This window comes from Medicago sativa, chromosome 7 (assembly GCF_051527215.1).
Source record: "Medicago sativa cultivar Bolivia chromosome 7, Bolivia_mono, whole genome shotgun sequence".
In the NCBI taxonomy this organism is placed as follows: Eukaryota; Viridiplantae; Streptophyta; class Magnoliopsida; order Fabales; family Fabaceae; genus Medicago; species Medicago sativa.
In genome coordinates, this window is record NC_140755.1 from 80,731,595 (window position 1) to 80,747,098 (window position 15,504).

At 34.6% G+C, this 15,504-nt stretch overlaps 1 protein-coding gene and 1 pseudogene across 1 annotated transcript; both read right to left on the reverse strand.

Moving 5' to 3' along the window:
- Positions 1 to 893: 893 nt before the first annotated feature.
- LOC146909076 (LEAF RUST 10 DISEASE-RESISTANCE LOCUS RECEPTOR-LIKE PROTEIN KINASE-like 2.2) lies at positions 894 to 6,851 on the reverse strand. Its single transcript, XM_085729323.1, has 2 exons — positions 6,750 to 6,851; positions 894 to 1,475 (listed from the first exon to the last, which is right to left on the reverse strand). The coding sequence occupies exons 1-2, from the start codon at positions 6,849 to 6,851 to the stop codon at positions 894 to 896; spliced, it is 684 nt and encodes a 227-aa protein (XP_085585449.1).
- A 1,592-nt stretch (positions 6,852 to 8,443) lies between these two features.
- On the reverse strand, positions 8,444 to 9,510 carry LOC146909077 (uncharacterized; annotated as a pseudogene).
- Positions 9,511 to 15,504: the final 5,994 nt, after the last annotated feature.

A 15,504-nucleotide genomic window follows, 5' to 3' on the forward strand; every position in this document is an offset into this window, starting at 1 on the left:
ATCACCTTATCAAAGTATTGACTCACCGATTCTTCTTCTTCCATTGTCAATACTTCATACTGTTTCCATCACCAGCATACAGTTTCTCTAGTGCATCACATGTCTCCTTCGCGCTACCATAGTGCATGATCTTCTCAAAGATCTCATCACTTACACTTCGATGCATCAAGAACATAGCTTTCCCATCTTTCTTCTTCAATTCTCTGTGAGTTGTTTGTTGTACATCAGTTGCATTCGCTGCAAGTGGTGTAACTCCTTCATTCACAGTTTCAAGAACATCTTGATACCTGAAAATCACTTTCATCTTTACGCTCCATTGATCAAAATTCTTGCCTTCAAAGATTGGTAGATGCGCAGGAATGTTGCCGTTATGAGTTGCCATTCTTCACTAATTCTCTAACAACAACGAACGAACCAGGCTCTGCTATACCAATTTGATGGAACAACGCATAAAGATTGAATAAAACAGCAAGAACTATGCGCAGATTTGAAGAGAAAAATAGGGTTAGGGTTTCTAGGGTTTCTTGCTTAGAGAGAGAGAGAGAGAGAGAGAGAGAGAGTTGAGATTAAACTTGTGAAATTTATTGATTGAATGAACTACTCTTTTATTTACAACATATGACTGAGTATATATACAACTAGACGTTGTAACTAACTCCTCTAGCAAACTAACTCCCTTGGTTAACAAGCTAACCAAGGTTTGTTACTAGACTCAGCTTCTGAAGACATCAAAAGCTACACATCAGAAGCTGCACTTCAGAAGCTAGCTGATGTTTAGAGGCTGCACTTCAGAAGCTGTTGTTCAGAAGCTGCACTTCAGAAGCTCATGTTCAGAAGTTGCACTTCAGAAACTGAACAACAGTTATTGTTTAATATCCTAATATCAATTCTAACTAAACTGAATCACAAATAGCATTAGGAAATTGGCTCTTATAGATGAACTTATCCAATGATCCTCTGGACATGAATTCATATATCAATGCTCTTTTGTTCACCTCATAGCAAAAGCCTAAAAGTGACACAATGTTGATGTGTGATGTTCTACTAATGCTAGCAACTTCATTTATGAATTCTTCTCCATTTCCCTTTGACTCGTCTATTACTTTCACCGCCACTTGTCGACCATCACCTAAACATGCTTTGTACACAACACCATATCCTCCTTGACCTAATTTATCTCGAAATGAGTTTGTGATCCTTTTTACTTCTGTGTAACTATATCTTCTTGGCATTGATAACTTATAACTTTGCATGAAAACCTCCACATTGTGGTCAACCAGTTTTCTTCTTTTTCTGAAAATATTCAGTGGAATAAGGCTTTGTTGTCCGCCTTTACCCTTTTTAAAGAGACAGCTAATCATAATGACTATGAACACGGTTACTCCAAATCCAGCAACTGAAGCACATGAATTTATGCAAAGAACAGATAAATAATTTTCATATGCCCCTATAACGCGGGATGAGAAACACTGATCCTAGAAATTGATATTGTTAATTATTCTTACCTATTACAAGCCCCCGGTTCCGTTTTGAACCTACATTTCAAAAATTAAATTAGATACTCCATCCAGTCACTATTATAAACAAAAGTTCACTTTATAAAATAATGGTCGTTAAATGTTTACTTTCAGCAAAAAGTTAACTTTTGTTTATAATAGTGACCGGAGGAAGTAGAACTTATAATAATCACGAGAAAATTGCTGTTGACACATTCCATTTGGCTGGGACACACATGTAAAATACCCTTTTACCCCCTCGGCAGTTAACTGCCGAGGAATTTGAAATCCGGCTGCAGTTAACTGCCGAGGAATTCCTCGGTAGTTAACTGCCGAGGAAAGCATTTATGCAGACAGCAGGTTCTGCATTAATGCTAAGCATTTCCAAGCCATTTTTCGGCCAGTTTTTACCTGTAATTTTACCAGAGCATTTCCATATGCAATTCAAATTATACAACAATGAAACTCGGTCATAAACAAGAAAAATACAATATCTTTTACATATGTCCATAATTAAATCAAACCGACATTTGGTTCAAACCACACAAAAGTTTGAAATTCATCAAAACGGAACATAGTGTCCATAATCAAACAACACATTACAAGTCATTACACATCATTACACATCATTAAATTAAATCCCTACTTACATTCATTACAATTGCATATGGAACGAACATATATATATATATAATACATTATTTTCCACCATATTCCTAAACATAAATCCGACGTCGCTATCGTCTTTAATAAGCCAAGGCATATAGCTTGCCGTTTTCCATGTGAATTCATCTCTATCTTCTCCTAGGTCTATCATTGGCATTAGAGCAGACAAGTGACGTGTATATTGATTTTCACCAAGATGCTCAAAATAAGTGTTAAGTTGTGTCTTCAAATCATCAATAGAGTCCGTCGGTGTTATCATAACCTTAACCGTCTTTTTAAACGCGCAATACCTAACACGCCCTTCAATTCTTGCAACCTCTGACATGTTTCACTTGACAAAAGCTTTAACAAAATAATCATAGATTAGAACAAAATTAAATGGAATGTAATAACGAATAAATCAAATGCGCAAACATTAATAAGCTATAAATAAGTATTGCACTAGTTTCAAGTCAATAAAAGTCATGTTATCATATATATCAATATAAATTACATAATGTTACTTATATATTGGCCACAAAAAATTGGCATTACAATTTTGACCCCAAAATATACGTCGGTGTAATTTCTACCAAAAAAAAGGACTAACACCGACAAAAAAATCCCTTGTTAATTGCCAAGTGATTGGAGAAGATCAAGTGACATAAAATCTTCCTCATCTTCCGCAATAACTTCAAATTGTTGCTTTGGTTTTTCGGGAGTGTCCAACAAAATAGGCGCCGCTTTGTTTGATTCCTTTTGTGGTTTTGGCGGTTTGTTTCCACTTTCAATAGCCATGAGCTTTCGGAACAACTCATGTTGATCCAAATACTCATCTTCCCAAGTCACCGCATCTTGTTTCTTGTGATTGTGCCACTCCGTAGATGATGGAGGTAGTGGACAACCATTCCTCAAGTAAATAAGCACAAAGTGATTAGGAATTACCCCAAGGCACATGATGGGAGTTTTTTGCTTGCCCGGCGGTGGTGGCCCTCTTAGTGGGAAAAAAGATTCTGAGTTACCAACTTCAAGATTTGTCAACACAACCACACACCTTTTGTAATAATTAGCAACAATGTGCCCCATGTCCGGAAAAGTCAACCACTTATCAACAAGATGTGCACAACTTTTTGTATTTGCGGGAGGATGTAAGCCATTTAAAATGTAGTTATAACGATCCTCACCCGCAAATACTTCAACATAATCATCTCTATGATCTTTCAATTCTTGAATAAGATGTGTACGAATCATGAGATGATTTTGTTCGGTTAAGCCCATGAACTCGGCTATAGCCCGGAATCCACAATGTCCATCGCCAATAACATCCACCACTTTTTCAATAAATGGAAGCATGAAGCGTGGCATATAATCAATAGGCCTCATAACCGGGATAGCCTTAGGCTTTGGATACCGAGAAGGTGGTGGAAGTGGGGAAATTGGTGCTTTACCAAGACGAGCACCTTTTTTCCTTTTATATGATGATGTTGTTGGTGATGGTGACGGTTGACTATCCGGATTTTGGGAATCAACAACCTCCCAAGAAGAAGGGATCCGGCTAGTGGATGTAATTCTTCCTTTAGACCTTGCAATGTCCACTTTTTTCTTGGCTCCCTTGGTTGTTGCTTTTTGTGGTGGTGGAGACATCATGGTGGTTTCAGGAAATGCCAATTGCCGCAAAGCCTCCTTGACTTCAAGCTTCATTTGGAAAGGGAGTTTCTTGAGACGTTCTACAATACCCTTCAACTCATCATCCACCGAAAAACCAAGTTCATTACTTTCTTCTCCCATGCGTAACCTTTGCCAATGGTGGTGTATCTCATCCAATAAAATTGGCTTTTCTTCAAGGAGTTTAGTTGCAATTTCGCATGCACATGGTAAGCCGTAAGATGTCCTTTGAACACAACCACAAATTTCCTTGTTCATGCACAACGTTTCCCTACAACGTGACTCTTCCATAGCAATGTTGTCCAAAGCATATCTAGACACATGACCACCTAAGCCGGAGTACAAAGTGACATCTTTGAATCTATGTTCCAACACGGTAACGCTCTGACCAAAGGCTGTTTGTATCGCAGTGTGTTGAAGCAACAACATGTTATGTATTTTCTCCCAACAAGTACCCAAATCACCCACACTATTGTCTAAATATTTCTTCACCAAAGCATGAGCCGATTCTACCCTATTGGTGGATCTACAACCAAGATGCAACACACGGTCTGTCCATACCCTCACTATTTTCTCCTTCACTTCATTTAAGGTGGTCATGGCATAGGCTAGGAAAGGTGGGAAATCACTACAAGCATCTTGGAACTCCACTAATGCATTTGCATATAACTCTTGAGTGGACGATTCAACCATATCTTTCCATGCCCTCATGATCTTCTTGACAACATCGCGATTACTCACCTCTTTCCCATCCTTTTTTCCCATAGGATATTTACAATCTAAGACGCATCTTTGTTTAACATTTGCTTGCACATGAAAGTAACAATTCATACCATAACTTTCCGGGAAAACAATTCCAACCGCTTTCATCAAAGACCCATCTCTGTCGGTAACAATCACCTTAGGCATATTCATCTTTGAAGTAAGAAGTTTACGCAACATTTTTAAAACCCAAACAAAGTTTTCCTCTTTCTCATGCATCAAGAATCCAAACCCAACCGAATATGTCAAATCGGTCGAAGTTACCCCAACTACCTCAAACATTGGCATCTTATACAAGTTGGTTTTGTAGGTGGAGTCCATAACCAAAACCGTTGGAAAATTGTTAAACAACTTAACGGATGTTGGATGAGCCCAAAAGATATCTTCGATTGTATTACTTTCACCATGTGTTCTTGAGTAATAAGTATAGTTGTGCTCCTCCAACTTCGAGATTAGATATTGCAACGGCTTCTTGTCACCTCTATTTGCCTTCCATATTTTTTGACGTTCATTGTACACTTGCTTCACATTTGTCATGCAATGTGGTCTTTTGTTCTTCAAGTGTATCAAAATATTTCTTGGAAGCATCTTGCTCTTGGTCAAGTCATGTACAATCTTCTTGTCATCCTCCTTTAATCTACCGGCAAGAATGTGTCCTTCTAAAGCCGGCTCCATCGCATGGTTGTGAACTCCATTAAGAATGTTCAATCCCCATTCCTTTGTTTGCGTACTTTGATATCCACTAATCATGAACAAGCACCCGCATTTTCTTGAGCCCGTTGTCGCATGCTTTGGTTTTTTTTTAGGCACTTTGTGAGCTCCACTCCTTTCACACACTAGGCGCAATATTGGATGGATCAAGCTTGATCTTTGTGTAACAATTGTAAATCCCGCCTTATTTGCTTGACACCGTACCCACCCAAGCAATTCTTCTCTATCTTGAAACTTAATGTCGTCAGAAAAAAACCTAGCCGTGTCCACTTCATGGGCTTGAAGTGGGACGACACCGGGGCTAACATATTTAGAAGCTTGTTCAATGTTTGGTTTGACTTCAACCTTAGGCGGCTTGACATCTCCGGAAATTTGGACAAAATTATGTTTTGTCTCTTCCGAAACATCTTCCGCGTTCTCGGTCATTACTATAATTAAACAACACATAAATATGAATTAACAACTAACTAATGCATAAACATCAATGCCATAATGAACTAAAACAAAAAAAACAAAAAAAAAACAAAGAAAAAAAAGTTTGGAAAAAATGGCAGTAGCTGCCATTTTTTCGCACCCAAATTTTTTCCCAAGAGTTCCTCGGTAGTTAACTACCGAGGTTTTCCTCGGCAGTAAGGTACCGAAGATTTCCTCGGCAGTAAACTGCCGAGATTCCCCATGCCAGTGCTACGTGACTGACGTTGTAAACCAACCATGACAGTGTAACATTTCCAAAAAATAAACCGAATAAAATGCACAATACCTGTTTTTTTACGTCAAAAGTGTGTTGAATCATCCTATGCTTGATGCTTGAATCATTTTGGACCAAGATTTGATGAAAAAAATTTAGGATTTTGGGTTGGATTGGAGTTGTATGGAAGGTGATGAGAAAATAGTGTGTAGGGGGAGCAGGTGACTGTTTCATCTGATGAAACAGCTTTCCTCGGCAGTTAACTACCGAGGAAATCCTCGGCAGTTAACTGCAGCCGGATTTCAAATTCCTCGGCAGTTAACTGCCGAGGGGGTAAAAGGGTATTTTACATGTGTGTCCCAGCCAAATGGAATGTGTCAACAGCAATTTTCTAATCACGATCATGCATTATCTGGAAGAGAAATAGTCATTTATTTTCTTATTGCTTTGTATTTTTGCAGTAGAAATGAAGAGAAATTGCCTTTAAGTTTGTTTGCATGATGATGCTAGCAAGCTTTGATGAAGAATATTTTTGGATTGTTTTTTGGAGTAGAGACAATATTGAGCAATACACACTCATGTTAATTTTGATGGAGAGAACAAAGTGAGCAATGCACCTTGAAGAGATTGTCTCTTCCATTCCATTTTTATTTCTTTAATTTTTTCATTCATTTTCCTTTATCAGTATGTTTGGAAGAACATTCATTTGCTTTATAGGAGTTTGAGAAAGTGATATTAATATATTATTAACTTACTTGAGGATGAGACTATCGGTGAATTGCATGTTGTTGTATGAAATCCATCCTTGCAGAAACATCTAAATTCAGCTCCTCCATCGTTCCCACAAACTCCACCAGAATCAACGCAACTCTGGCACTCTCCATAGTTTCCGGTCCATATTAATTAAATGGTATAATTGAAAAAATATAATTAACATGTGATATTCATCTCATTCGTTCTATAATCAAATTCAACTTGTCATTAATAGTAAATTACCCCCAATTTATTATGGGTAACGTGGGACTCACCAACATAATAAATGAAAACGATTGGTTTTGATGTCGAATAACTACTCAATTATACCCTTACTAGCTTGGAAACCCGTGCCAAGCACGGGCTAGAATTACGACTATTTTTTTATATAAAATCTAATTAAATGACAAATTCATTATTTTATACACAATATATTAATAAAACGCATCGTTATCGTATTTTTGATTGCATATTATATACAAATATCAATGCGTATATAGTTATTTGGATTTTCGTATCGATAAACAGGAATGATTTAATGGATGTAACGTCGAAATATTAGTATTTAATGTCGGAATATTTTACACGGATGACTAAAAGTAATCACGGAGACATCATGAGTCTTGTTTTTTTTTTGTTGGCTATTATGCATATAACTGGGGGTGTTGGAGTCTCGAGGCCTACCACTGCATATACAGTTTCTACCAAATGCCCTTATATACAGTTTCTTTCAAATTCCATAATTTCTATAGCGGATACCCTTATATATACAATGTTAATATCGTGCATACACTTGATTCATCTTAACATCCAACACGAATTTGTAATTATTCAATCGTGTAATAAATAAGTATAACAAACAACGACAAAGACACCAACTATCTATCACTTTTTTTAACTAAGCATATTATAAAATAACTCATCAACAAAAACACAACAAAAAATGCTTGAAAAAGGGACTACAAAATTCTCATGTGCATGCACATAAACATAGACACTCCAAAGAACAAAGAAAAAAAAAAGACGGATATATAGCTGATTGTATAAAAAAATGAAGCAGAACATATAGCTGATAATATGGTCACTGGAAGAGTACGGCTTACATTAGGAAAAATGAGAAAGATCAGAAGGATACTGACATTATAAATAAAATTAAACTGAGTATGAGAATATTGGAGTTGCTCTATCAGATAATAGAAAAACTGAAGTCTCAGTAGATAAACACATTAATGTATCAGGCAGTGTTAAGTTCGTTGTTGAAAAGAAGGTATTGCACCTATTGCAATTGGTCAATGATATTTCAATGCCATAGAAATTCCATTAACGTGAGCCTGTGTACATCTAAATGATATCACGTCACCTGAAGCACAAAACCAACACCTGAAGATACATGAGACCAAAAATATTATCAAAAAAGGATCAAAAATATTACTCCATATAACGTATTAGTCCCTATAACAAATCGATCACTCAACATGTTCTTTGCACAACAATAAATGTCATTGAATTTTATACAATGAAATAAGAAGTGTGATCTTAATTGTTAGTTGCAGAATTGTAGTTTATCTACATGACCAATCCATTAATCTTTATTTACGCAACTATTAGAATGGTTGCAAGTAGCAACAACCAATTCATATCCAAATAACACACACACACACACACAACGAAGTTCAAAAGAGAAAAAAAACTCATACCCACCTGCGTCATCAGGAACGACCGGTTAAACGTTCCGAAAAACATCACGGTACACAACATTAGTGGTCTCAGTACACACGTGATTTTCTTCATCCAGTATAAGCATTTTCAATCCCTTTTTGGAAGTGACTCTCGACACAGCGACGTACAAATGTCCATGAGTAAAAACCGGTTCGGAAAGATAGATTCCAACATGAGACAACGACTGACCCTGACTTTTATTTATTGTCATTGCAAAACACAAAGCCAACTGGATCTGTCTCGTAGTAAATTTGAAAGGCAGTTTAGGATCACTCGGAACTAAGTTCATTCTTGGAATAATTACTTTTTCACCAGCATTTTTTCCGGTAATAATAGTTGCACCGATAAAGTTCTTCCAAAGATTGTCTACGATCAACCTAGTCCCATTGCACAACCCAGTTGCTTGGTCAATGTTCCTCATCAACATAACTGGACATCCAACTTTAAATCTCAACTTGTGGTTTGGAATATCGGAAAACTTGATATTGTTTAAGAATTCGGTGGTAAACCATTCGCTTTGTACCTCATTATTCTCGTCTGATTTGCAAACCAAATCAAAACTGATATATTCCTTTTCGTCTCTTGGAACCAATGATAGGAGGAATTTTTTTACGTGTTCAACTGCGTCCAGTGTAGGACCAAGTATCCCCCACTCTTGGAAAAAATCCGAGATCTTCATGTTTTGCAAAAAATCCGGATAAACAAAATCAACCAGAGAACGAAACGGATTAGAGGAATCTTTTATCAACAACTCATCAGGAATGAGTACGTTAATTTCTGCACTCTCGTTGGTGGATCCTATTCCATTTCCAATTGAAAGCATCCAATCGACAAACTTTCTTATCTCATCTTGCTCGGCACGAACGGTTGAACCACTTAAACACATATTTGTTGTAAGTTTGAGAACCTTACAGTGACTCCACAACTTTGATGAGTTGATGGATGAAGCAAGTATATCTTGTCTGCATCCTTTTCTTATCACTGACAAAATTTGTTTGAAATCACCGCCCAAAACCACAGAAACACCCCCAAATGGTTATATCGACCATCATAAGACATTATATCGCGCATGGTTTGGTCAAATGCCTCAAAACAATAACGATGTATTATCGGTGCCTCATCCCATATTATTAATTTTGAACATAGCAGCTTTGTCGCTCTCTTTATCAAATCCACAACTTGACGCTTTGTACCTCATTATTCTCATCTGATTTGCAAACCGAATCAGAACTGATATATTCCTTTTCGTCTCCTGAAACCAATGAAAGAATGAATTTGTTTACGTGCTTAACTACGTCCAGTGTGGGAGAAAGTATCCCTCACTCTTGGAAAATATCCAAGGTCTTCATGTTTAACAAAAAATTCGGATATACAAAAAAAAAAAAATCAAGGGACTGAAAAAAAAATCTTAATATTTATGGGAAACATTTACTTAATTAATCATTTTTACCGTAAAACTTTGTTTTTGGATGTCATTCACTTTCATTCTATTTTTGTATTCAAACTCTATTTTTTCAAATTCATTTGCATATGATCTATGATGGGGTGTGACAATGGAAAATGTACATGTGTCATGATGAATTTACAAAATACATGTTTATTAGAAATTTTAAAATGGTACAACGTTTTTTTAATTAAGTCTATTTTCTTTTGTAATAATTACCCAAAAATCTTCAACTCTTTCAACAAAACCACATAATTACTGATAATTCAATCTATTTTTTATAATCTCATGAACAAAACACAGACTATATATTTTTCACCTTAATGTTTCTCCCATGTTCAATTTTTTACTTCTTCATATTTGTTTTATTTTTCTATCTAGTTTCCTTTCTCTATTCTCATGGATGAAAGGAATATAAACATCCCTTCATGAAATCACCACCAATCAATCTTTTTGAACATGTTGTACCTAATTTTGACCTTATTTGACTAAATTACATAATTATGGACGCGGATAGTTACATTATTGATTAAGATATGTTATTGTGTCAAATTTGAGTTAACGTTATACATTGGATGGGAGAGTAGATTTTAAACAATATATAAATGAGATGACCGAAATACATAATGTCTTAAGGTTTTATGTAAAGATGTGGTGTCAATCTCACTTGTATGGTTGTTACTGACGTACAATACGATCATCCAACCCGGTGAAGACTCACCCAAAAATCCCAACATTTTGATAATTTATTTTGCTAGTTTTCAGTTGTCAATTGTTTATTTATTTAAAACTTTAGTTATTGGATGTCATTCTCTTTCATGCTATATTTTTTTTAGTTATTCAACCTCAACTACTTCAAACTCCTTCACTTTTATTCTTTGGTAAAATTTGACAACTGAAGAAAACGCATATGTGTTTTGTTAATTTGACAAAAATAAATACTTATTAGAACCAACTCCTGAATGTTGGTTAAATATGTGTGTTGGTTAAATATTTACTAAAAAATTTCCAACTCCTTAATCGAACCAGTAAAATTATCGACAATTCACTCTATTCCTTATACGCTCCCATAAAAGCACACGCTCCTTTTTTTCCTTATCATTTCTCTCATGTTCAAATTATTTTTTTATTTTCTTTCCTTTTCTAATTTATTTCGTAGCTTCTCATGAAAGAAAGGAACATAAAACTCCCTCCATTAAATCACCACCAACTCACCATTTTTACCATGATATGTCTTCATCTAATTATATTTGGCTTTGTTACCAAATCATAGATGTGGAGAGTCTCACACTTGAGAGAGATGTTAACATGTCTTATATGAGTTAAAGTTTTAGATTGGATGCAAGAGAATATAGTGACAAACATATAAGTGAGATGACCCATAAATCCAATGCCTTTAGGATTTGGATGAAGATGTGATGTTAATATCATTTGAGTAGTTGCTCTTAGTCTAATGTGTTTATCCAACCCAGTTTACGCTCCCGCGAAAGTCCTAACGTTATGATGAAATGTTTTCTTCTATTTTGGATTTCATTTTCTTAATTCATTATATTTATCATGAAAGAAAGGGATAAAATCTCTGTATAAAGCCACCATCAACCCACCATTTTAGCATGGTGTGCATCCGTCTAACTTTATTTTATTATGTCTCTATATCCCAGTCGCAAAGAGTCTCAAACTTAAAGGAGAGATGTCAACGTGTCAAGTGTGAGTTAAAGTTTTATATTGGATGCTAAAGTAGATGTTACATATAAGTTAGATGACCAATATACCTGATGACTTAAGGTTTTGGTTCATTTTGTGGTGTCATTTTTTCAACTCCTTTAAAAAATCCATAAAATTACCAACTTTTGGACAATATGTTTGACCGAGAAATCCCAATTAGCATGAACAATTAAACCAACAAACTCTTTTAGTAAAAAATCAAGATGATAGATGGTTTGGGTATAAGGGATATTTCATTTGTCATTATTAATTTGAAATAAAAATTCATTTTCTTGTTCAATGCGATTTTCCAACTTAAGAGTTTAATCTAGTAGTAGAAGGACAAACTTTGAATTTCGAGATTTTGAGTTTCGAACTCAGCTTGTATCCTTTGAGAAAAGTAAACATAAATATATTTATAAGTGCTCTTTTGTCTCTAAGACTATCCACAATGGCGAGTGTTTCACCTATTTAGCACCATAATAAATAAACACCCCCATTTTGAAGCAAATAAATAAGGTGCTTGCAAAGAAGGGTGGCTATAGAAGCACCCTATCTCTCTTGTGAGGGACCCCAAAATAAATTTTATAAAATAAATTGTTGAAAATTTGTAAAATTGAAATTTACAAATCAATGAGTTGTTGCTAAAATTTAATTTTGGATATCATTCAATTTTGGATATCATTAAATTTGTTATTATCATTTCTTTTCATAAAAAAGTTCCTTTAGAATATGTCAAAGAGACTTTAGGCCTTAGGGTGTGTTTATTTCAAGGTTTATAATATGATTCCTAGGAACATGAGATTAGAAATATGCAACATTCCCATGTTTGTTTCAAGTTTTGAAAATTTGTTCCCTTGAATATTATATTATGAGGAATGTTATTTACATGTTTTTTTTTTTTTGACACACATGTTTTCTTCTATTGTTATTCTCATGCTTAAAGGATGTGAATATAAAATTCCCATGGTAATAAAACTCAACTTGCCATAAATTCTCACTACCATTAACATTTATTTCCATTTTTATTTTTTTAATTAATTAATTTATAAAATATTCAAGGAAATCTAAATTTTTACCAAACAAATGGGTAGGAATGACGTTTCAAGGAATGTAATTTTTTGCCTTGAAACAAACACATCATTAATTTTTCATAAAGTAAATTGAGGCATTTCAAAGACTACTATCATAATCTACAATTTAAAAAAAAAATTGTTATTTTATTATAAAAAATTTAGGTGAGTTAGGCTCTGGAGGATACATCAAGATCAAGATATGTCTCATGACTCAATGAGCACTTACAAAGTTACTCCCGATCAAAGAGATCCTCACGCTAATAGTGGGGATTGAATCCACGCCCTTGAGGTTGAATCAACTTGTTATTAGCCGAGTTAACCTTGATTAGGAATGCTATTATTAGTATTAATAGCAAAATTAGTGATTCAAAACATGATATCATAAAATGGTATCATTTGTCCTCGTGAGCTTAGCTCAGTTGGTATGAACAATGCATAAAATATGTAAGGTCTGGGGTTCGAACCCTGACCACCACCAAAAAAAATATAATGGTATCATTTAAATAACATTTTTTTCATCTGACCCAATAAATGAGACATTTAATAGAGTCATTTTAATTTAAATGGTCACATTAATGACTCTTAATTTATTTTATCATGATTATACTTAATAACTGAAAAAAATCACAAAAAAAAAAAGAAAAATATTAAATTATTCAAATTGAAGTATTCGAAATTTAATAATTTTTTTTTTTGAAAATTTAGCGATAATTTTTTTAAGTACATGAAATATTCCTTTTTAAAGAATGGATGTGAAACAATAATAAAAAACTTAAATTTTTTTTTAGTTTATTAAAAAAATAAAATATTCAATAGGTTTTTTCTAAGTAACCTCAATTATTTAAATTTCGACAGCACGTCATTTTTTTTTGCAATATAATTTAATATTTTTTATTTCGTTTAATTAAGGGTTACAATTAAGGATCTTATTTAAAGAACGTTTTATTATTTTTTTGACCTATTAAACAACAAAGTCTAATATTTATAGAATCAACCCAATTGAAATGACACATAAAATTTAATTATTTTAAATTATAAAAATATAAAATTTCAAAATTTAATGACAATTTATTTTTTGGAAAATTTGTCAAAAACTTTTTTGTAAATTAAATATTCTCTTAAAAGAATTGAATATAAAACATTAATAGAAAAGGTTAAAAGATTCAAATAATTCACTTTTTTTTATACGGATAGAAACATGAACTATTGGAATTTTAAATGTCTTTGATTTATTTGTTATAATATACTTCAATATTTGTTTGTTTCCTTATTTTTTTGGTTTAGTTGTTTCCTTTAATTAGGGGTTAAAACTAACACTATCATTTTTTTCTTTATGCGTCTGATCCATCGATCAAGGCCTTTTTGTAACACCCCGTTTTCCCAACATAAAAATTTCATCATAAATCAGAGTATTTTGATCACAACGGAATGTCACATACTTCATTTAAATCATAAAATGGATAATAACAATTATCCTTCAAATTCAACATCATGAAAAATCTTAAACTATTGCAGCGGAAAATAGTTCAACATTTAAAAGTCTTGGCACGCAGGCCTTATTGAAAAATCTCATAAATTAGTTCATAAAAGAGACACGTAAGGAATAAAAGTAAATGCAAGCCCCCATCCCGTTACGTATCAGAGCACCTAGACACCAACTGAGAGTCCACTCATGAACGCCTCTAATCTTTATTACCTGCACATTACCCACGGTCGAGGCAACATATACGCAGAAGGGGTGAGATTTCAAAATCAATACATTAAGCATATAATCCAATAAAATGCATTTAACAACTTAAACATTAATAACATGTCAACAATTAACAATCAGTATATTTTTCATGTCATAACAAATACAATCATCAAATATCATTACTAATTTTCATCACAATTCATAATCAACTTAACACTCAACTTGACGACACAACTCATCTTTGACCATGCAACTCTATCAACTCAACAACAACTTGACAACACAACTCATCTAGACCATGCAACTTTATCAACTTGACAACAACTTGACAACTTAAACATCATGAAACTTCTTGATATGCAAATGCATGTGGTACCAATCAACAACAAATGAGCATAATAGGCTCTTCAACGTGTGAGCACAAAGGCTGCCGGGCCTAAAGCCCCCAACTTTAATGAGCACAAAGGCTGCCGGGCCTAAAGCCCCCAACTTTAATGAGCACAAAGGCTGCCGGGCCTAAAGCCCCCAACTTTAATGAGTATGCAATGAACTCAACTTCCAACAACTTAGACAACGACGTGTACAACTCATACGACTCATAATCATGGACAACTTCTTAAATTCCAACAACATAGACCGACTCATGCAACTTCAAGACACTAACAGTCAACAACAGAAAACAGCAGCAACATACAACAATTAACAACGCTTGAATGTGTTAACATTCACATAAAGAATTAATTACATCAATATAAATATCATAAAACATCATTATAGCATTCATGCAGCAACACTTCTAATTTCAGTCACCATAACAGACTTCTGGAGCTTATGAAAGCATCCTAAACAGCTCTCTAACTTACTTCTAAGGTCATCTCAAGACTACACGTGCGAAAGGATCGCATCGGGACAATTTTGGGCAACTAACAGCCTAACTCGCAGTGACGAGTAACTTCACTCGCAATGGCGAGCAAAGTGTGCATTCTGGGTTCCTACGTATTTACTCGCAGTGGCGAGATATTCTGCTCGCAGTTGCGAGCTCACAGGTCACTCGCAGTTGCGAGTTGTGTTGCTCGCAGTTGCGAGTTCTGGGTTCTAGCTCGTAGTTGCGAGTGTTCTTGCTCGCAGGTGCGAGTGATGAATGTCAG